At 38.4% G+C, this 23,259-nt stretch overlaps 2 protein-coding genes across 3 annotated transcripts in view; one reads left to right on the plus strand and one right to left on the minus strand.

Annotated features, from left to right (window-relative positions):
- atf6 (activating transcription factor 6) overlaps window positions 1-18,861 on the plus strand; it is a 38,987-nt gene extending 20,126 nt beyond the window's left edge. Inside the window, exons 10-16 of one of the 2 annotated variants that reach the window (XM_015396326.1) lie at window positions 332-478; window positions 2,387-2,482; window positions 2,588-2,690; window positions 3,364-3,437; window positions 3,696-3,807; window positions 8,898-8,982; window positions 17,349-18,861. In XM_015396326.1, the coding sequence (XP_015251812.1) occupies window positions 332-478; window positions 2,387-2,482; window positions 2,588-2,690; window positions 3,364-3,437; window positions 3,696-3,807; window positions 8,898-8,982; window positions 17,349-17,545 (814 nt within the window). In that variant the 3' untranslated portion in view covers window positions 17,546-18,861. The remainder of the gene's footprint in view (window positions 1-331; window positions 479-2,386; window positions 2,483-2,587; window positions 2,691-3,363; window positions 3,438-3,695; window positions 3,808-8,897; window positions 8,983-17,348) is intronic. The other variant, XM_015396328.1, reaches the window with a different exon arrangement.
- Window positions 18,862-21,788: 2,927 nt separating this feature from the next.
- LOC107098565 (olfactomedin-like protein 2B) overlaps window positions 21,789-23,259 on the minus strand; it is a 12,944-nt gene continuing 11,473 nt past the window's right edge. The window contains exon 8 of the mRNA XM_015396305.1: window positions 21,789-22,694. Coding sequence (XP_015251791.1) covers window positions 22,081-22,694 — 614 coding nt within the window. The 3' untranslated portion in view covers window positions 21,789-22,080. The remainder of the gene's footprint in view (window positions 22,695-23,259) is intronic.

The raw sequence follows: 23,259 nt of genomic DNA on the forward strand, positions 1-23,259 counted from the left end.
CCAATTTTTCTGCTCTACAAATATGGTTGTGATAACTTGGAGCTAAATTAACTTCGAAGCTACCTCTTAAGATTTTGAAATATATGGATCATTTTAATTGTTCTGGTTTTGGTTTTTAACCCTTGAAATTTGTGCTTAAAAGTCTTGAAAATGAATGCATGATATCTGTATGCCTCAACTTTTCCGTTTAGAACAGATTTTGGAATTTGCTTTTGTTTTCAAAATAATCTCTTGTTTTCTTTTTTCATTTTGAAAAATGGTTTAATATTTTTTGCATTAGTTCTCTGACTGCTCCTAACCTACTTTATCCGTCCTCCTGTGTCGTCATCAGTTTGTTCCAGAGCGGCTCCCTCTCCAACTTTGACGTTGCTCCCATGCAGCACGCTGGCAGACACCTGCTCGAGTTCTCAGCTGAGGCTGAGGCTGACGTGGTGCTGGGTCCCGAGCTCACCAGCAGACCTTCAGAGCTGCCGGACAGGTGTGTGTGGAGCTAAACTGCAGCCGCATAGCTTAAATCTTTGTGTTTACCCAGTGTGTTGATAGACACAGGATGCACCTGTGCTTGGGCTCTGTCTGACCCTGTGCGGCTAATTATGCCATGTGTAAACAAGCGTGCAACTGATTATCCAGTGTCAGCCTCTTGAAAGGCTGCAGACCTACATCCAGACGGCTGGTGCTCAGAGTTTGAGTAACAAGGTAGAAAAGTGGAACCAGGCCTTGTTTGACATTGAGCCTTGTGTTGATAATAACCCTCCATCTCTTCTTTAAATGACCTAGAGGCGAAGCAGGCATGTTGACAAATTGTATAAATGTCACTTTTTATGGCAAATTAAAAGAACCTGCATGTATTTTGCAAGGTGGTCATGTTGTTTCTCTGCAGCATCACCAGCAGAGTTGTGGGTTAGATATCTGAGCAGAGTTTGTCACATGTTAATGCACACCATTCACCAGTGTCAAGTTTCCCCGCAGGATTTAACCAGCTTAGACAGTAAGGTACACAACAATCTTTACTTAAAGGAGGGGGGGGGTGTAACAGAAATTAGGGTCCAACTGAATAGAAAGGTATTAAAATTATGATCAGGGATCTGACTTGTTTTGTAGTTGAGGTATATTTAATGTACTTAACGGCTAACATTAAAAGCTTAGGAAAGGATTATGTTATTTTTTTGCATTTTTCTTAAAAAGGAGCATTTTTGAGGGGGAGTTCAGACTGAGCTGTCTGCATCAGCACCTCAACCATCTGCACCATTCATTCTAAGAGGGTGAAATGTAAGATGGAGTTATGGCAAAGTCTGCTAATGATCAGGATTGTCCCCTTGTTGTATAAACTCCTTTCACACTGGCTGAAAAACCTGTTTAAACCTGGGAACAATCTGCTTTTAGTGGCAGTGAGAACAGCTCACTGACGCGTGTCTACCCAGGTCAAACGACTAAGCAAGTGACCCGGGTTAAAATCGCCTCGGCTCTGATCGACAAGCTTTGGGAAACGCCAGAGCCGGGTTGACCTGCTAAATTACATAACACCATTGAACACAACGTACAGAAGTCAACACACTGCACCTGTCGCTTCTGGTGAGAGGGACAGATATAAGAGCAAAAGAATAACAAATAATATCCATTATTTACTTCCCTGATTTCGACTGCTCACCCAGCGTGGTTTGGTCATCAGACACACAGGGGTGTGGGACAGTCCTGTCTGAAAATAGCACCAACATTTCTTTAGTGTTTTTGTAATGGCTCTGTGTTTTTGTGCTTTTCTTTTAGAGCAGGGTCAGCATCTCTGCTCTGTTCAGTGATTGGAGCTCTGCAGCCTTAATCAAAATGACATTAGCTCCATGTTTACATCTCAGGGATCCCCTGAAAAATGTCATTTATTATATATTATTAAGGTCCTATTCATCCATCCAAGCATTTTCCTGCCAATAATCCGCCCCCCTGTCTTTGCATGTTTTTTTCTGTGTTACTTAACCATACATCCGTGTTTTCTTCATCATTTTATCCGTGTATCTATCCAGGCTGTTTCCTCACAGATTTGGGATCAACTATCAAAAAGTCAAAAAGCCTTTATTGTCATTATATTCTGCAACAGATACAATGAGATTTGGGACTTCCATAACAGCTACCGTGAAATAAAAATAAAAATAAAAAATATATAAATATATTAAAAGGAAAAGGAAATGTAAACGGTTACAAAAAAAATATATAAATATATTAAAAGGAAATGTAAACAGTGAAAAGGAAATGTAAACAGTGAAAAGGAAAGCAAAAGAAGATGCACATTTAGCAAACTATCCTTACATGCAGCATTTATTCTAACTGTGTGTTATTTACCATGTGTTTTTTTTACCCCCTAAGCTAATAGGGTTTGTCTGTCTTGTTGTTTCAGATCTGAGGACAAGGCACTGATGGTTGTGAAAAGTCCTGACTTTCTTAGACCTCCTCCCCCCTGCCAGCCTCCTGTTAACAGGACCAAGTGCATTGAGTAAGTAATGGAATATTGTTCCGCCCTCCCGCAAGTTAGCTTTCTCTCATTCTTTTCGCACGAATCCACAAAAATCATTCAATTTTCACTGTGTTAACTTGACAGGTTGGCTCATGAATTGAGGGGTTGGGTCCATCGCCACGAAGTACAGCAGACCAATTCCAGACGCATGAGTAACAGCCACCATAAAGCCATCAGAAACATTCTGGTAATCTACAACAGCTTTATGTTAGGGGCAGAAATCTGGAGTACACTGGCCTTTATAAGAAACCAACCTAAAATATGAAATGTAAATTGCACCTACTTTGTTTAGCAAGCTGTGATTTACAGTGTCGGTTATTTATGCAATCTAGATACTTCCTTTCGGCACCTTTTTTTTGCCACCCCTAACATCGTCCCCCCCCTTTTGTGCCTTTCATCTCTCTCTGTCGGCCAGAGTTTAATCCTGCAGCCCTGAGAAAGTAAACATAACACTTCGAAAGGAGCTCTAGGATTAGTGCCCCCTGCTCTCTTTTCCAACATTTTATTCCAGTTAATCTGCCACAGCCAGCGTAGTCTCTCGCAGCTGCCCATGTAGAAGAGACATTGTTTAGTTACCTTCAAAACAAGTAGATCAAATTAGGTCACTGAGACTCATGTGATTAGTGGTAAAGCTTTAAAAAACATTCGCATCGAAGTGATGTTTGCCCTCTGATGTAAGGAGGAATCATTTCCTTTGGGGTGTAATTGTTTTGCCTCATTAAAATGTGTTTCAGTCTGCTCTTATAAAAAAAAAGGTTTATTTTAGGCTAATCTTGCAATAATGTGCTGCTTGCTTTCTTTATGAAATCCCTCTTGATTTGTGATATAAATATTGAAACTAATTCTGTTCCTTTTCTCAGCAGAAAACGGAAAATAAGGAAGATGATCTCGTTCAAATAGTCCCAGTCCCATACGGAGAAAGAGCAGAGAAAAAGTTAGTTTCTTTATCTTTTGTTAGCTGATATGTTTAGCTTTATGTGTGTTTTATGTTTTGTGATTAAACTTTAGAAGTTACAATCAGACATTTTTTCCATTCCTGGAGTTTTTCTTAACAATCTGCTTTTTTACTCTTTACGGTTAATGGTGAAATATACTTTTCCAATCCAGACAAATCCTCCTGTCATATTCTGTCCCTGCTACTCGTTAATCATTAATCAGCGTTAATGTCTGTGTCTCTGTAATCCATCTACAGAAATCCAGGCAATGAGGTGCAGATTTACTACGCGCCTCAGCACACCTACAGTGACTTCTTTGATGAGCTCAATCGGCGTGCAGACACTTTCTACGTGGTGTCCTTTCGCAGGGTGAGTAAAACCGGAGCAACCATCCGCTTCAAACGAGTAAAAATAACTCCTGTCTCAAAAGCCGGATTAGATCAACAGCTCTATTTAAAAATGTTCTGCTCAGATCAGTTTTGTAATCAAAGTATTAGGAAAGTTACCTTGGATCCTACTTAGAACTCCTATTTTGCAGTAAAGAGTTCGCTAAAGGAAATGTTTTTGATATAAAAGAACAAATGTTTTATTAGTACTTTACTTTGCTGCTTCTAATATCTCAGTAAACTGCACTAGCATTTCTTAATACTTTCCTTAAACCATTTAGTTAGCATGTGATATTTAAGCATTCCTTTTTACTCATTTAGTGCTCAGAAAGCCAAACTAAATCTTCATATTATATGAAATCTCCAGTTAACTAAGCAACAAAAAGCATTTCTGATTTCTTCTTTATATATAAAGAAATAAAGTTTTTTTTTTCAAAATGAGATTTACTTTTCTTTCCTTTTTGCTTGAAGTTAGAAATCTGCAGGTTTAGATGGTTCCTGGAGCTGAAAGACAAAGTCTGATGAAGATGCAGCTTTCATAATTTGAAATGTCTTCTGAAGTTCACTGGACACAAAAAAAACTTCATATTCAAAAAAACATTTTTGTATACGTTTTATTTAGTGTGCTCAAAATTTTGAGAAGAGCGATGAAAGATGACCTTTCTTTTATTGTATTACCACACCTGTTTGCCAGTCACTGAGTTTGACTCAATGTGGTTCAACAGTGAACCACTAAGGCCTCCATTAGCTAATCATGCTTTATGAGATTTCTTTAGTTTTCTCCTTCGTTTCTAGTAGGTAGCACTTTGTACTAGTGCAAAAACAGAAAATGTAACCATAATTATTTTAACATTGCTGTTATTATATGTAGATGGCATTTTGAAGCAAGATAAAAGTCAAGTTTATTGAACTGTTTTTCATGATATGGGCAAATTGAACTACACAGTTCAATCTGGCTTATGCCAGGTTAGCTTGTCCCAGTTCAGCCTTACTTTTTGGGTTTGTTTTTACTAGAATATAATATTCTATGTTTGATTGTATCTAAGTAAAAAAAGAATGAGGCTTATAATTAAAAGGCTGTGTGAAAAGAAGCCCNGTAGACCGACCGGTAAATTGAGAGCTTTGCCTTTTCGCTCAGCTCTCTCTTCACCACGACAGACCGGTGCAGCGTCCGCATTATTGCAGCAGCCGCACCAATCCGTCTATCGATCTCCAACTCCATTCTTCCCTCACTCGTGAACAGGACCCCAAGTTACTTGAACTCCTCCACTTGAGGCAGTGACTCAAGAGAGAGGGGGATACGTTTCGGACCAATGAAATGCAGTGACGTGTATGACGTCAACTTAAAAGCAGAAGGCACCAGGATTTTACCGCAGTACCCTCTATTTATTTTTGAAAAACGAGCTCAAAGACACGATGTGTGCCTTTGTGGATGGGAAAGATGTTTGGCCGTTTCTCCCGACCACTCTTTGGTAAGAGTTTGATTTATCAGTTAAATCCTCTAGTTGGGAAAATTGTGATGCATCACATCTGCTACTGCTGCTGTGATATGCTTAAAGCTCGACATAGGAGTCAGGTGCCATTAGGTGATTTACCCGATCAGCTCGAAGAACTGTACTGAATGTCCCTCCCTATTGTGAACCGTTTCCATAGGAGCATTTTCAGATGGATGTAGAGTTTAAATTGAACTACACAGTTCAATCTGGCTTATGCCAGGTTAGGTTATCCCAGTTCAGCCTTACTTTTTGGATTTGTTTTTACTAGAATATAATATTCTATGCTTGATTATATCTAAGTGAAAAAAAGAATGAGGCTTAGAATGAAAGGCTGTGTGGAAAGAAGCCCTTACAGGAACGCTGAAAGCAGCAGTCCAGGATAAGGGCCTGTTTCTAACTGTGAGAGTTTGTTTCTTACATCGCTTTATTGGCTGCTCTCACTCAGTTTATTTGTTTTGTTTCCTGGGTTCCTGTGTGTGTGTGTTTGTGCATAAAAAATGTGAGCTGTTGGTTTCTCATATTGCTATTCTAAAACTGCCAAAGCTCTGGATTAAATTTAAATCTTGTTTAGATTAGGCCATTCACCACCAGGGCTGACTTGTGTTCCTCAGGGTGAAAATCCTTTGCAGCTGATAATGTCCGGTTAGCTTGTCTCCTGCAGTCGAGGTCCCTGATTTAATCATGTTGTACCAGGGTTGGGTCAGACAGATAGTCAAGGTCAGTGTGGGCAGTCAGGTCGACCACCTGCATCTCTATGACGTTACAAAATGGGGTGATTCAATGGAATGAAAGACGGGAAGAAAATATGAGACTCCTGTTCTTTTGTTTTGCAGGGCTTTTTGTGTTGTTTTAACATCAGTACCTTTATGTAAAACTGTAAAGCGATGAGGTCATGGAGTCACCCCTGACTACTATTGTGTTTTATGTCATTAAGTCTGATGGAAATTCCATCTGTTGTGCTAAGAGCAGCAGCTTGCACGTCACTTTCACAGGTTCGGCGTTAGGCCAGCGCGCTGATGAGGAGCAGCTATGTGACTGCTGTTCCCTCCACCCTACAGTTATGGATGCCTGGTCACTCTTTTGAAATCCTTGTTTATCTTGGCCCAAAGCTCACACTTTATCTTGCACTGCTGAGTGCATATACGGCGCTCAACCCATATTTCAGAACATAACAATTAGGAGAGAATTTTCATATATTCTTCCAGCAGCTTATTGGTGATGTTGGACGAGAAGGCCTGGCTTTCAGTCCACTATCTAATTAACACCAGAGGTTTTCTGTCTGATTTAGGGCAGCCTTCCATGCACATCCAAAACTAAACTCTCTCATACATTTCATTATGGACCTTAGTTAGTGCATTGGTGTAAAAGGTTTAAACGTGTCAGAAGAGGAAAAGTCCATCTCTAAACTCTAAGCTTGGAACTATTGACCAACATATCAGAGTTCATTTCACTAGAAGTAAGGAACCAAGCCCAGCTCCTGGAAAAATGATCAGCTCCTCTACCAGATATAACACTATACATTCAGTCAGATTCTTTTGTTCTGGCAACTATCTAACCCAGGGGTCGTCAACCAAAACTGCTTAATGAGCCGTATTGGACCAAAAAACAAAAACTAATTTTTCTGGAGCCTCAAAAATATAAAAGTCTTATACAGTAGTAGCCATTCTATATTTCCCCATTTACCTTAATGGGCCTTTGGCTGGTCCTTTTTAAACATCAATCTTTGTACTAAAATATTCTTTTTGTCATGATTTGCGTACATTAAGATCTAAAGAGAATCGTCATCTCCCTGTAGTTCAGTGAAAGGTTAGAGTCGGACTAAAAAATATGCATGCCCGGGAGAAGGATGGGTTAACTCCAGTGGCTGGAATTTGGATGGGATTCTGCTGGGAGTCGCAGGGAAGTGGGCTGCCATTCGGCGTTTGACTGGGAAGGGCCATTTTGAATGGATGCTACTGTATAAGCCTCGTGGCAAAATGGGCTCTAAGTATGTTATCCCACTATAAAAAAGGACTACCGGTACATGGAATTAAATATATTATAAGCATTCATGATAAACTTTTTACCCTGGAGCAAATCTCACATAGTAGCAGGAGGTGAGGGAGGAGCAATGAATGCTCTCAACGCATGGAATTTTGTTGCATTGATGAAATTATAGAAACATAATAAATAATCTTCCTATGGTGGACGTGAACTGACATCCATAGGAGCAGTGCTCCCTAACCCTGAAATCCCACATCCTCTGTCTCCAGCGCTGCTTTTTTTTTTATTTTGATGATTTGGGGAAAAATTTAAGAAAGTTCACATAACTGCATCAGAGTGCTACCTGTTTTACCTGTGGTCGGTTTTTTAATGCTTGCAACAAAACTAGTAGCAGTAGTGGAGTTTGGAGATGCCATCTACTCCTTAAATCATTCCCAACTTGGTGGTCGGCTGCATATTTAGCCTTCCCTGGAAATGCCTTTCCAAATTACTCTTTTTATTTTTTGACAACCTCTCATGATTCAAATGATTTGGTCCATTGTTCTTTAATTCCAATATTGCAATATTGATGTTGATAAACGTTACTTATTAGTCAGATGAATATGATTTGAAACAGGTTCTAGATAAAAATAAACACATTTCACATAGCTAACAACAGAACTACAATATGGAGCGCAGCCTCTCAGTCAGTTACCTTTTTCAGAAGACTCTGTATTTTGTTAAATAATACCTAAAGTATCAGGTCTGTTCTTTTTTTCCAGCTTTTGTTGTCCTTACAGTGTCACAAGTACAGAGCAATAAGATGAACTCTCTGCATTTAACCCATCCCCTTGGGGAGCAGTGGGCTGCCATTGTGCAGCGCCAAAGAAACCTAGAGTGACAGTCTGTGGGACTGGGGTTCGAACTCAGAACCTAAGGATTTCAAGCTGCCCTAATCACTAGGCCACCAGTCCCCCATTTGGAATGGACCACCAAGCACTATAGGACCAGTTAGCAACCAGACTTTCTTGCTCTTCTTCTAGCAGAACTGCCCTGTCTCCATTGCTTTGACAAACGCTAAGCCTCATTCTCTGACAGTGTTTCAGAAAATTAATAAAAGGTCTTGTAACCAGAATTGAATGAGCTTATCTTGACACTGACTGACACTTTGTAGCAGTAATAGCAGCACATACTGTATTTGCTAAGCAGAGGTGTTTCAAGCAGGACTCCCTCATAGATCTGCTCTCTGTTTCGCCCTATACTCATTTGGTCCAAATTGAGCCACAATCATCATACTTGTCGCTTCGTTGTAAGTTTTAGTTTGCTTTCAAAAATGACAATGTGAAAGCAAACCACACTTAACAAAATCGACTATTGGTCCAGATCAAACAAGGATAATTTCTACAACTTCTTGCAAGTGATTCCAAAGCCATCTACATTATAACGCATCCTAAAACGTATGGTTTTAATTTTGGTGAATGAGACCACAGCTCTCCTCCACCAAAAGCCAGGGAAGTGTTAAGGTTCAGAATGTTACAACCTCAGCCAGCATTTATTTACCTCTGAGTGGATTGATTTTTTCCCCATTCCATGACATTCCCCTCTTTGTTTTCAGGATCATCTTTTACTTCCTGCCACTAACCACAACAAAGGGAGTCGACCTAAGATGTCTGTCGTATTGCCAGCTATGAACATAAATGGTAAGTGCTGCAACACACGCACATGACTGTTGGTGTTTATTAAAAAATCAATGAACTGGAGACTTAAAATGAGAAATAAACTTTGTAAACAGACTTTCTTGATGTTACAGTTCAGGATTACAGTTGGATCCAAGTAAGTTCAGGCATAATTTTACAAGGCAAGGCAGGTTTTATTTGTATGGCGCAGTTCAACACAAAGACAATTCAATGTGTTTGACATGAATGAAACAATAAAATAGAAGCAGAATAAAAGCAAACAATAAAGATGAAAACATGATAAAAGCAGGTAGTAAAGCAAATAAAGCAGCTGGACCACAAACTAATTAATGATACCCCAATTAACGGTAATTAACAGGTCTAAAGAAATGGGTTTTTAACTTTTATTTATAAGAACTCAGGCATTCAGCACTTTTACAGTCAAGAGTTTTTTTTCCAGATAAGTAAAGCATAGGAACTAAATGCTGCCTCTTCATGTTTGGTTCTAGTTCTGGGTGGACAGAGTTGACTTGAACTAGAACACTGGAGTGATCTGAGAGGTTGAAGCACAGACAACAGATCTGTTATGTATTGAGGTGCTGATCCATTAAGGGATTTAAAGACTAACTGATATAAACAAGGTTGTACTATTTCCTGATTAGTATAACCTTGGACTGGAAGAATCCCAGCTGTTTGTTGAACTGTTTAACTCTAAACTGGACTCTGCATCACACTTGCATCATTATTCTGCACTACCAATGCCAAATGCCAAACATTTTTAATCCTTTTAAATAGGACACATCTCAAATGTTTTACTGTATTTTGCACCATATTGAGTTTTACACTGCATTGGACTTTTTCACATCAATGCCATTTTGCACCAGTGTTTAAACTGTTTTGTTCTTTCTCCTACATTGTTACATTCCAATACCGCTGCACTTTATATTGATAATGTTTATCTTACTCCAACTGCCACCTCATTACACTGTTGCAAGCTGTATCCAATGAAATTTCATTTTGTATACACTCCATGCATACAAAATAACAATGAGGTTTGTCTAGGTCTAAAGACCTTAAGCAACCGCTAAATGCTTTCAACTGTTAATTGAATCTGGATCCTATTGAAGACATGGGTCTCTCTCCTGGTCTCACTGGGTGGGAATGAGTATTTGCTTGGTTTCATTTGGGGAGATGGGATCTGAGGCATTTTTCCCGCCCCATTTCAGAACCTCTCATGCATACATTTTAATGCCTGCAAATATATAAAAAACTGTTATACATGAGTTACCTCTGAATATTTAAAGGCATAAAACCTTTGACTTTCTCCCACTGTGGTTGCCAAATTGTTCTTTGATGAATCATTAAATCAATTTGTTTCATATTTCCATGAGCTCATGTAAGGCCTTAAGACCTGCTGGTCCATAAGGACAGTTTGCCAGAGTTAGGTCACTTAGGGTGTTAGTGGAAAGAGAGCATCAGCTAACAAATGTTTTTAGTTGTGGTTGACCTTTACAAAATCTTTGCACAATAAACTGTATGATGTTGTGTTCAGGACTTTACTAGCTGTTAAGATGGCCCTATCTTTATTGATAGCTTAACAGTGCTTTTTAACTAAAATCTTCCAGTTCTTCGGTTATCTTCACTGTCTGTGGCAAGACACCAGCTGCAGTTTGCTTCAGGTGTTTAAACACTAAGAAACAACTCTTTTCTATATGAGCTGGTTTCTCAGAAAGAAAGACAGAGATTGAGAATATTTGGATATAGGCCAATGAGAATGAACATTGTTCTTGGTTTGTATTATTGTTGAGAAATGTTAAGTTCTGTATTGGTCCGATGAGCCATTAAACTGCTACTGTGTCCAATCCAAAAGACGCCAACAAAGATGGTGTTCATAGAGAACTTAAAGTCATTGGTTCCCCAAAGAGAAAGTTTTCCATTTGCACCATTTGTCGTTAATGCCTGCAAAGTATTTGGATCACCTCAGGTTCTTTGCATCCAACATGCAGACAAGACAATACGGTATCCTCTTTTACAAGATGCATGACCTGACGTCTTTGACCCAGCTTCAAGAAAAGCAATGAAAAACAAGCCAGCAGACGATAACAAAGTGCGGCCAGATTGTGATTTTGTGCAGCACAGCGCACACGCGATGCTCTCTTTTCTTTAATCCCCACGTGTCACACAGAGATGACAGCTTCTAGTAGCGCAGTTGATTTATGCCGACTTGAAAGTGATGAACTTCAAATCTATATATTTATAAGGGCTGATGCCATTAGAAAAAGAAAGGCCCAGCTCTCTTAAAGGAGCTTGATTGCTCCACGCTGGACGATAATGCTTTCCAGCTCCCTGAGGGTTCACTCCTTTAGGAATGCCTTCCTCCTAAAGTCACTTAATGGTTTTCATCTGGGAGGAGGTAGATTGGATGTTTTAATCTGCAGTGATTGTCCGGTCTGTCTTGGTTAAAAACCAAATGCTGTTGATAGAAGCTTTGATCAGAGTATTTCTGTGTTTTGCCTCGGCAGTTCTGTTAAATGGCATCGCTTTGATCGGCACACCTTATAAGGACTGAACGGTGTGTTTGTTTAATGATCCAGTTTTAAAGAAGCCCAGTCAGGTGGAAACAGTCGTGTGTGTGAAGATGGTAAAATAGTTTTGACAACTTAGCCTTTCAGGATATATTCATTATATTAACCGTGGAAAACTGCCTAGGTTTCACACTATTTACAAAAACACTTAATAGGAAAAAGTAAAATATCAAGTAACCACTTTTTCAAACCAAGGTAGTGACATAATTGACCTTATTTGTTATCAACAGATTTATATTTTTAGATATTTTCATTAAAAAAACAGACAAAAACAGACAACAGACACATATAAACATTTCCTTAAGTTAGTAGTACTTACGCTGCATGCAGTTTCTTTTAAGGACCAGTTTGCACTTATTAGAGTAACAATTAGCTTGTTTTGTTGATTAGTCAGGCTGTCTCTGCCTGTGAGGCCAGCACTTGGCTGGTTAACAGACATACTGGTCCCAGCTGTAGCTTAAAACTCTCTTGCCTTATTAGGTAGTTAATGACTTTCCATGATCCTCTCAACTGGAAAAGTTTGAAAGGTAAAATGATTCTTTCTGATTAAGGAGGGGGAGAAGTGTAGCAGCTGGCTTTCAGCCAGCTGACCAGCCCTACACAGCAGCGGCTGTGGTGGGGGGCCTTCCTCTATTCCTAGGACAATGGGAGAGAAATCTTCTCTTCATCACCTGCTCTTGCATCTTATAACATAAAATTGAATCCATAAGAATGATATAGTAGAAAACTTAAGTGCTTTTTAAAACTTAACTAACTAAAAAACTTTTTTACAATTAACCTACATGTCCCTTCCTCGTCCTTTTATTGTTATATCTCTTATTCTGAACAAACATTAGGATCTGGGTCACGGTACTCTATTTATTTTTGTCTAAAAATCTGTTCAAGTTTTTTTTTTAGCATAAAGGCAAGAATACATCAACTTTCAGACCTTCAGGTCTTAATAGAAAGGAAACACTTATTGGGATCAAACCCAGTCTTCCTCATACACCTTGTGCTGACTCTGTGTTTATTTATTTATATTTTTAAATGTTAGTTAGTTTTCAAATGATAGTCTGATCTACATATTGGGCCTGATATTACAAAGGTTTGCACCAGTGGAGGTTCTGGGTCCTAGCCCATATTTAGCAGGGGGGCATGGTGGGTCCATGTGTTTCTTTTTGTTTGTTTTTTTTATTCATAGGGACACCAAATAAAGGAATGAAACAAAGAAAAAAGTCAAAAGTTCATCGCTTAATATATTAAGTAAATTAAAGAGCCATTTGCAGCTCTGAAAACCTCAGATGTTGCAGATGAAAATGGTGACCCTATTGTGATATGTCTGAAGCCAAAAGTTCAACAACTTAATAAAAAAATAATCTATAAAATAAAACACTTTAAATATAAAGGTTAATCATTGAAGTGACCTTTTATATGGGGTTCCTTCTCCAGTACATATCGTCATTTATTTCTCATAAATTTATTTTGTATTATTTCTTTGATACGGGGACAATAAGTGGGGCAGGACCAGTTCTACTGCGGCACTATTGGCACATATCCAGAACTACCAATGGTTTTCATGTCTTAAAACAAATAAAGGTGCAAAGGGATTTGTGTTTGCATTCAGCACATAGCGTGTGCAAACCTCTTTTGTGCGCCTTCAAACAACTTGAGCCATTTGATTTAAAAACCAAATGGCGTAAATTCATCAGTGGAGACTATTCAAGTTTAAACATTTATTACCTGCACAGCGATTTTCCATGCAGTCCTCATCTCTTCTAACAACAGGGATTTCAATTAAAAAAAGCAGGAACCATAGTTATATTTTATGTGTTTTCAAAGAACTGCAGTGAGAAAGGCAAGCTTCAATGACTGGCTGAAACTGTAGCTCACCACATACATACGCCTGAATGTGCGCATGCACATAAAAAGATAAGTACTGTAACTGGGGACTAGGACGAAGGACGGCCTTACGTAAACATATCACCAGAATGAAAAAGAACATCCTCCGATATACCTTTATATAAGTTTTATTTTTGCCTCCAGCCAGATTGCTTAGAATCTCGTCATTCCTTTACAACTGCTCTTCAATGCATTTAGAACATGCAATCTTCTCATCTTAATAGGGCAGAACATCTTAGCAATTTCCCAGCTATCTTTTTAGTCCACCCGCAAAATGCCCACTTATTGCACATCCTGGAAAGCTAACGTGGAACATTTGTCTTTTAGCTAATACACTAACTTTATCAGAACAGAAATTCATACTTTTCACTACATCTATTTCTTGACCCCTTCTGTCCCCACTGAGGATCTACAGCTTGTGATCTGAGCACAGAAATCTTTAGACACCAAGAATCTCACTCTCACAAATAAGTTATTTCCAATTATTTTCAAGCAGGAAATGTGAGGTTAAATAACACTGGCCACTTCATTTGGTACTGTATATGTTAAATGTAGAAATGTCTTATCTTTCCCATTTCAATTTTCCTTTATTTTATAAAAATCGAACTTGCTTCCTGATCGCCAATCTTTAAATCTTGTTATTCAGTAGTGCTCCTGCCCTCGACCATTCAACCTGCATGTTTTCATATTTCTGTGTGTTGACTGGCAAAAAAAGTAAAAAAAAAAAAATGATGATGATTAGCTCTACTCCGGTGTGATTATATTTGCTGATGACATGCTTCCTTATATACAGAAGGGAAGAAAAGCTTCCTTCATGAATGGATCCTCTGAGTTTGTTCCAATTTGGCTTCCCCCATCCTGCTGACGGACTCTCCTGGGTTTCTTAGTGCATTAACGCATTGTTGTAAGACATTAGACCCTTATCAGCATACAGCAGCTCGCTGAAACATTCTGGATGCTTTCCAGATGGCACAAGTAAAATAGGGGGTAATAAGGCCAAGAGCAGTTAGACGGTAAATCTGGCAGCCTCTTCAAAGCATTGCTATTTGGAGGTAAACCTCGTTTCTTCATGCAGATGTGTTTCATCTTTTGCCTTCCAGGCTTCTTAAGAAGTTAAAGATCAAATTCTTTGATAAGCTGTTGAAGGATATATGGAAAAAAGAGACTCGGACAATAAATGCAAGATCCAGATTTATTTTATGCAAGACATTTGATTTCAATATGTTTGTTGTGCACTTAATTACATTGGATACCACCATTAGCTTTACTTTGTTTACTATACGGAAACTCACTACAACATTTGCAAAGATAAGCCATCTGAAAGCAATTGGTCACACAGGATCAGGTAATGATGCAGCAGAAAAGCCTTGGAGTGTTTCTAAATTGGGCAAGGGGAATTTTTTTTAAACCTTGAGAACATAACTGATTGTGAGGGCATCACCGGTTGACTTGAATGTCGTACAGATAGTATTTTGTTAAAAGCGGAAATGTATGCATGTGCTGTCATGACAGGATACAATAAACTATTTATTCAGAAACTAAAAAGGAAGCATAAGCTCCTAAAATAAATCAGTTTGAAATGTGTTGATGTAGAAATAAATAAATGCTGAAGTACATTAACTTCTGCAAGTTATTCTAGTCTCTTCAGATGCACCTGTGTGGATTTGTATTTGATATTTCTGAGTCTACCTCATACAGAGCCCCGTTTTTTCTTTCTTTCTGGTAGCTGTGGTGTACTGCTGAAACAAATGATTTCCTTTGATGTCTCTCCAAACATTGAAGCAATTTCAAGCGTCTAAATTTCACTGCAGGTGCATAAGATCCAGCTTTGCCAGCCGATAAAATCATACCGAGCGAGAACAAATCTCACCTTCCCAAAACTTATTTATCCATGAAATCCCTCCAGCTGCAGTGGAAGTGATCATATGGTCCAGTTTGATGAGATTTGCTGGCTTGATACATCCCTAAAAAATCCTGCTCCAGGGAAGGAGAAGCTTGTGTCTTGGTGCAGGTGTCTGAAAAACCGCCTGCAGCTTTTAAACTTGCACACCTCGCTCAGACTGTGGGAGGTGTGATCCAGATGATGGGCTGACAGTCAAATCTTCAAGTTTTCAAGCTTTGATATAAATGCTAGCTGGGGGTTTAAGCATTTTGCTAATATCTTTTTTTTTCTCCTTGTAGAATATCACAAGAGTAACCACTTTAAAGTGGGTCTTACTCTAGGCTTCTTGAGGGTTGGATGTGGAGGACCACAAACCACCATTGTTTAGTCCCTGATCTGGTTCCAAGTTTGAATTCCTCAAAGGAAACCTAAATAATGACTTATATTTAGGTTAAGATGACTGTGAGAATACAGAGTATTTATGTGTGATAACAGTACAGTACACAATCTGTGGTGGAAGGAGTTATTCCAACACAATAGCCTCACTCATGACCATAAATTACTTTCAGTCTTTGAGGCTTTGCCCAGCTTTTTCTCTGCTTTGCTGAACGCAGCTACGGGGATCCTGACTCATCGTCAGCGTTCACTTCCCAAGCTCCCCTCAGACTTTTCTCCTTTTCTGTTCTGCAACTTGCATGTCCTGCTGTTGTTTAGTGAGGTTTTGTTTATCTGGGCGATGGCGAAATCCGGTGTGTGACTCACCTCTGGGCTCCATTTGTAGCTCAGCTTGTTGCTTCCTTCCCCCACTTTCTCAAACAACACTCTTTGTAAAATCACTTGTTTTCAACCAGATGTTTAACATTGGATTAAACTTTGCTTGTAATAATACACTGGAGATATTTTTTTTTGTATATTTATTTAATGAGAGTGATATTATCACTTAGTCCAGCCCCCCTTTTGTCAATAAGAACATGTTTGGTGCTCTTTAACATTCTGCAAGATGTTTTATGTTAATCTGGAAAAAGTTTTGGATCATTATCCTCTTTAAAGTTTAAATCACCACCATATTTGTATTGTAAGTAGTTTTTTTTTTTTTTTTCCTCTGAGCTCATGGTGCCAGAAACTCTTAAAGGTTTTTCACATATTTACTATACTTAAGTAGATCAGATCATTTTGAGAAAACTTCATACCTGTATTGTTTACGTTCATCATTTTGTGGCACAGACTTGGTGAGTTTAGGGGGCCTGTCAGCAGCAGCTCTAAACTTTGAGCTATTATTAGTCAGAGTTCCAGCGGGTTTAATTATGATTTAATGTTCCTCTGACTGTAGAATAGTGAAATTTAGGTATCTGTAGTCTATCAGTCATTTCCTCACTTAAAGATCAACTCACATCTGCTCTCCTTGAGTGGGACGTCTCTAAGGCTTAAACAAGTCTGCTCCTGTGTCACATCTATATATGCCCCAGGGAAATGATAAGTCATGAATTACTGATTAGGCATAAATCAGATACTAAATCCTTATTGAATTTCATAAACTCTTCCTCAAAATGAATTTATTCCAACTGAAGTTTGTATTTTTTCCAGATTTCTCTATGTGAATATTCCATTGTAATTATTTAACACTACCCTAAAGTGTACCATACATACTCCGCGAGAAGGGAGACATTTTGTTGTTACTCCCACTCTTGTAAGAAATTAGAAGTTATATTCTCACTGCCTTTTCTGGATATGTTTGGGCAGAACCTTCTTCTTGCTGTGTGTCAAAGAAGATTTGTGCCATTGATGAGGATTTAGGTAGGTGTTGGTTAGTTGGAAAAGCTGAGGAAAATTTGGGTCCTTCTGTTTTTCGGGTCGGAAATCCTTGCAGCGTAGATTGACTGGTTGTATGAAAATATGAACCTTTGTTTGAGATGTCTATTAAATTATGTAAAGAATTTTGGTCTCCTCTGCCTCATCAAATAGTAAAATGCGTCATTTGATACTTTAGCGTGGCATTCATGTTTTAAGACTTCAAAAACATCCTGTTTCTTTTCTTGCCATTACAGACAGCATCATCAAGGACAAAGAGTTTGAGGTGATGATGCAGATCGACTGTGAGGTCACCGACACCAAGATCATCCACATCAGGTCCTCCAGCATCCCACCTTTGCTGCGGGTCAACCAGACGGACACGTTTTACCAGCGCGCTCCGACCGATGGCAAGCCTGCGCCTCCTGTCGGCGTGCTCATGGGCTCGTCTTAACCTTTTCTCTTCAGCACTTTTTTCTAACTTCCCAGCAAACCACATTAAGAAGAAATCCAAGACAATTCCTCAGTCAAGAACTTTTTTTTGTAAATACAGTTTGTTCCCCATGACTCCTTTACAGGATTGGATCCTCTTAGAATAGAACAGGAGAGGCTGCCTGCTTGGGTGGCAACACTGACTTCCCCCTGCCGCCCCACACATCACTCAGGGTAATTGTTAGTCTGCAGGGAGCCGAGCGTTGAACTCTGAGTCACCCCGTCATAATAACACAACTTCTAAAAGCTCCCTGTGAGACACCTCTGTCTACTTTTTACCCAATAATATTCGTTAAAGACAGTAAAGGTATATTTGTGATGGTGCTTAGAAGGTGTAAATGTCCTCTGTCTAAACTTTCTTTAACAGCATTCAGTAAACTCAGGAAGTTTTAGGTTTTAAGCTACTTGGCTTTAATTTAAATATTCCATGTGCTCCATTTTCAGCACTTTCTCTATGAGTAAATCTAGTAATTAGCTTCTATGTCTTTGCACTATGTCTTTGTCTCTTGATCATGAGCGGATATTAATACTGTACATATTTATTGGTAAATATTATGTAACAGTACATAATCCTGGTTCCATGTGTCTCTTTCTGTTTTATGTGTTTGCTTAAAATTGTCATTTTATTCTTTTATTTCTCATGTTTTTTTGTTTTTTTTTATACCAACTGAAATGTCCTCAATGGTATATTTTTTTATTTAAGATGTAGGAAGATGGAGAGAAATAACACTTGAAATGTTAAAATGTAACATTTTTGTCAGTCTTTTAAGAAAAAATAGACATAATGCCACTATCACAAACATTTTAAGACCTCTACAGGCTTACTTCTTTTTTTATTTTTATGAAAATGTAAACCTGATGGAATTTCTGTGTGGTGTTTATCTATCCAACTACAAAGCATCAATATATATTATAGACTTAAAGATTAGGAATGATGGAGCATTGACTTTTGAATTCAAATGCCTTATTATTTTTCGTTTTGTTGTTGTTTTTCCCTTCTTCTCTAAAAGAAACATTTTCTTTCTTTTAAATGAATTGATGTGAACAAAAATTTTTTTGTTAATTTCGGTCAGTTTTTGTTTATATATCTCATATAAGGCAGAAAGTGTATTTCTTTTTGCAAATGGTTTGTTTTTGCTGAAAAATCATGAAATGCTTTGTTTTCCTTGTCGGGTTTCGTTTTATGTTGCATTTGTTGTTGTTGTTTCTAAGACAGAATCCCTCAAACGTTTATTTTTTTCTGTTCGCCCAACAATATGAAAAAACCTTTTTCTGAAGTTTTGTCTTTCATGTGTTTAAACTGAAATAAACACTGGATTTTCTTAAAGTATACCTGTGTGCACCTCTTGGTTTGCTTGCAGGAACCCCTTCACTGCTTTACTTAACATTTTTTCCTTTATTGTAAAAGCTTAAGCATTCATAATCACCTCTCCCACAATGTCTGTGTTTACATTCAGAGTTTACCCTAAATTACTGGTTTAGGCCTTCATTTTCTACATTCTTTTGCCATTTCCTTCAACTTTGCCTTCGTTATTTGTTTCAGGTAACACTTTCAAGCCACAATTAAAGCAACCATAACCTTTTGTTGAGAAGAACAAAGACGCATCGTTCCTATGTCAATTTTGTTGGGATTTATTACAGAAGGAAGAATGTGTTTTAGGAGAAAAGGGAGCTCTGGTATAGATTATGGTGCAAACAGAAATACAGTGAGCCATCTAAAAAAAAACACAGTTCCTTATTTTTGTGTGTTCTAACTTTGTTTTTTGTTTTTTTTTATCACAGCTCTGCTTAGAAATTTGGATTAATTAGTTCTAAAATCCTTAAAGAATACAGATAGTGACATTATTCATAACCCTTGAGCAGTTAGCAACCCATCCACAAGCTCCATTGTATTTTATTTGGGTTTTATCTGACAGATGAACAAAAAAATAATGTGCATATAGTGCAAATGGAATTTTGACTGGTGGGGTATTTGGATTTAGCCCCCTTTTAGCTGATGCCCCTAAATAAAACCAGAAGAATTAGCATTTGCAGTCTGTCAAAAAGCAAGGAATGTGCTCTGGGCAGGCGATTGGTTAACATTAGCACACAATAGGACAATGTTGTGGAGCTATCATGCTGTGGGGTTGGTTTCTTTTGCAAGCTTTACAGGGGTCAGTTTAACAAAGCAGGTTTAACAAATCCACAACTCTAAATTAATCTAGCCTAATGTCGGGAACCTCGTTTCACAATGACTGCTATGAATAAGTTCAACCAACTCCAAGTAGAACCAATCAGAGTTTAGCACGTACGCAACAAGGATGAAAAGCCATTATCAGTGGAGCACCGATTTGACAAGTCACCATGACAACGGGCAACAGGAAGTGCCTATTTCACCCCATTGGAACTAGTGTTTCTAATGCAGAAATAATATAAAAAAAAAAAAAAGGGAGAATGTGTTTAAAGGGGAGAGAAACAGTGCCACAGCTGCAAAGGAGAGGAAGATGGCGAAGGAGATGATTGTTGCTCAATTTAATGCGTAAGTTTAAATAAAGTGGACTATGGAAGGCTGTTTTTAGATTTATTAAAACACTCTCCTCTGTGTTGTTCCATTTGTAGATCACTAAAATAAGATTCTTCCTGATAAAAACAGTCATAGATGGAACTGTAATAATATATTTTCTAAATTACATTTTTATAGCAAAAAATTTATTTTAAAAAATATACAAGAATTAAGTTTTATATATCTAGAACTGTTTACACATTTTATGCTGATGAAGATTCCCAGTCATCCAGGTCATAGTCATTCCATAAAAGTTTGGATTGTTAAGGATTGGAAGTATAGATTTTTAAACTTTTACGGAATTTACACATTTTAATTGGCTGTCCCGACATTTATCAGCTTGACTGAAAATGTGTTTATGATACCTGAAAAACATTTTTTCCTGGTTGAAATAATCCAAATTCTGAGCAGTAATATTAGGAATATGGAGATCTGAAATTAATTTATAGACATCCAGAATGTTTATTCTAGATGTGGAGAATTGCATTTGCTTTGAAATGCTCATTTAGACAAAGAAAAAATGTTTTTTTCAGAAATCAAGAATACATATTCAGTTAAACTATTACATATCAAACGGCTTGCCAAAGTTATTGTGATGGCGATAATATTATGGAATTATTTCTTGAATGGTATTAGATCAATGTATCTATGAATGAGAAATATTCTGGCAGCAGGTGTAAATTAAGTCATGAAGGAATTTTTCTAATATATAGAACCTGTGGATTATCTCATGGTCCTCATGTTGATTCAGTCTTCTTTTACACAGTATACTAAAAGGATGTTTGCAGCCGCACCTCGGATGTTATCATCCCAATAAATGGCCGTTATAAGCAGCTATCAGCCTCATAGAATGGCTTCAGATTTTGCCAGTAGGCTCATTAGGTTGTTATCATCGAGGGAATCCTAATCCTTACCCTAAAGTAAGTCCTTTCCACCCACGGAATAATGAATCTATTTATGTATATAATATGAAAACAATTTCAGTAGTTCTATATGTACTGGAAATATAGCTAAATAAGAATGAAAAGATCCACATCTCGCTCATATTGAACAAACCAAAAACAAATATACTCATGCCCAGTCAGCTGAGTTATAGAATCCTCTCCCTATAAATATTTAATTCTCTGTGAAGATCCTCGTAAAACAGACATGCAATCTTTGTTTTTAAAACCTAATATGTCTAACGGACCTAGTTAACGATATATATATATATATACATATAAATTATAATTTTTTTTTTTAATGCACAAAACTACGACAAAAATCTAACTAATTCAGGAAATAAAACAACATGATTGACTGTAAGGAGATTGGAGACAGAGGACACTCCGAGTTTACTGAAAAAGAAAAAAAAAAAACTGCTCCCCACCAGGTTAGTTCTGGGGAGAATCTTTCTACACAGACTGAAACAGAGGTTGAGTAAACTCCCTTTGTGAAACGGAAAAGTCAGAATTTCCCTGTTTTCAGTTTTTCGGTAAACCTGCTGTGTGATACTTTCCATCTAAATCTTAGCTTGAGCTACTTAAGAAAAACCAGTGAGGAGATATTTATGTATAAGAATCCATAAAGCTGGTTAATATTCAATAAGACTTGCTGCTGTTACTGCAACTAAAGATAGTTGTGGAAATCATTCATTCGGGAGGTGGATAAACAGTACCATTAAAACTTTTATTGGTTAAAAGAAAATGTGAAAGGCATGTATTATTTTCATTCTCTTTATAATTCTCTTTATAAGCATGAAGCAATTCAATCATTTGGCATAAGACAGTTCTCAGTGAAACATGATGCAAATATTGAAGGTTAATCTATTTATACAAAATGTAAACTTTAATATAAACAATGTAAACACTAAGTATATCTGTACATTTGGCCTCGTTTGTCTCGTTTCTGTGGCCATTGTGGACTGATCTACAATCCATTCAAAAATATAAAAAACAAAAAAGACAAAAAGGCTCTTAAGGATCTACATAAGCAAAAGTAATGTTGTATGTGACCTGGTGTCCGTTGTCCCATGCGTATAGAACCCCTTCCTTCGGGTTATAGTCGATCTGGGTGGTGTAGGTGTAGTTGTTGATGAAGGGCATCCTAGGAATCATTTGAGTGTTTGTGTGTGTGTCAAAGGCATATTCCAGGTTGGCATCATTTTTATTGTAGCTGTCCACGGCGTACAAAACTCCGCAAATGACAAAGCAGTTCCCAAAGTTGTTCCTCCTAAGCCCAGTCCTCCAGGTGGTCTCCCTTTGAGTGCTGAGATCTATGGGGTTCAGCTGACTCAGGATGACCACCTCCTGTAAGAACCCCTCTTCGTCCAGCGCCGGGTAGACGATCCAAAGCCCACTAACGTCCACGGCAAAGTCAACGTGCGAGTGGCTGCGCCATTCCCATGGTGACGAGGACTCCTCAAACACTGCGTCATGCAGCATAGTCCAGGCAGCCACTTGGCGCCGCCGCAGGTCGTACTTAATGATGTCCCGGGAGAAGGCCCGGTTGTAGTAGAAGGCCCCACCATAGACCACGTGTCCGGTGCCAATCCAGTTGTAGGGGAGCTTGTAGGAGTTGGTGAAACGGCCTGAGATTTTATCCAGAAAGACAACATCATTAAAAGAGAGGTTTCACAACATAAACTGCGACTTTTTACAGCTATAATAGAGACCCACACCTGGAAAGCTTCTACCAGAAGAAGAACTGAACACATCATTAAACTAATTGTTTCTCAAGACCCACTGATAACTGATACGTTTTAAATTATTGTGTATACTGTATTGATACCATTTAACACCTCCAATTGCTTTGAAAGCGTTCCATAATTCATGGCTTTTGATGTGATATCTGGGATTCACCAGGGTGCTTGAGGGTTCTTGGGAGTTTGCCCAACCAGTCCACATGTGTTTTGTGAACTTGGAGAAGGCATTCGACCGTGTCCCTCGTGCTGCCCTGTGGGGGGTGCTCCAGGAGTATGGAGTCGGGGGCCCTTTATTAGGGGCCATCCGTTCTCTGTACAAGCGGAGCAGGAGCCTGGTTCGCATTGCCGGCATTAAGTCGGACCTGTTCCCGGTGCATGTTGGACTCCGACAGGGCTGCCCTCTGTCACCGGTCCTGTTCATAACCTTTATGGACTTTTATGGACGCGCAGC

This window comes from Cyprinodon variegatus, unplaced genomic scaffold (genome assembly GCF_000732505.1).
Source record: "Cyprinodon variegatus isolate N-32 unplaced genomic scaffold, C_variegatus-1.0 Scaffold790, whole genome shotgun sequence".
Classification (NCBI taxonomy): Eukaryota; Metazoa; Chordata; class Actinopteri; order Cyprinodontiformes; family Cyprinodontidae; genus Cyprinodon; species Cyprinodon variegatus.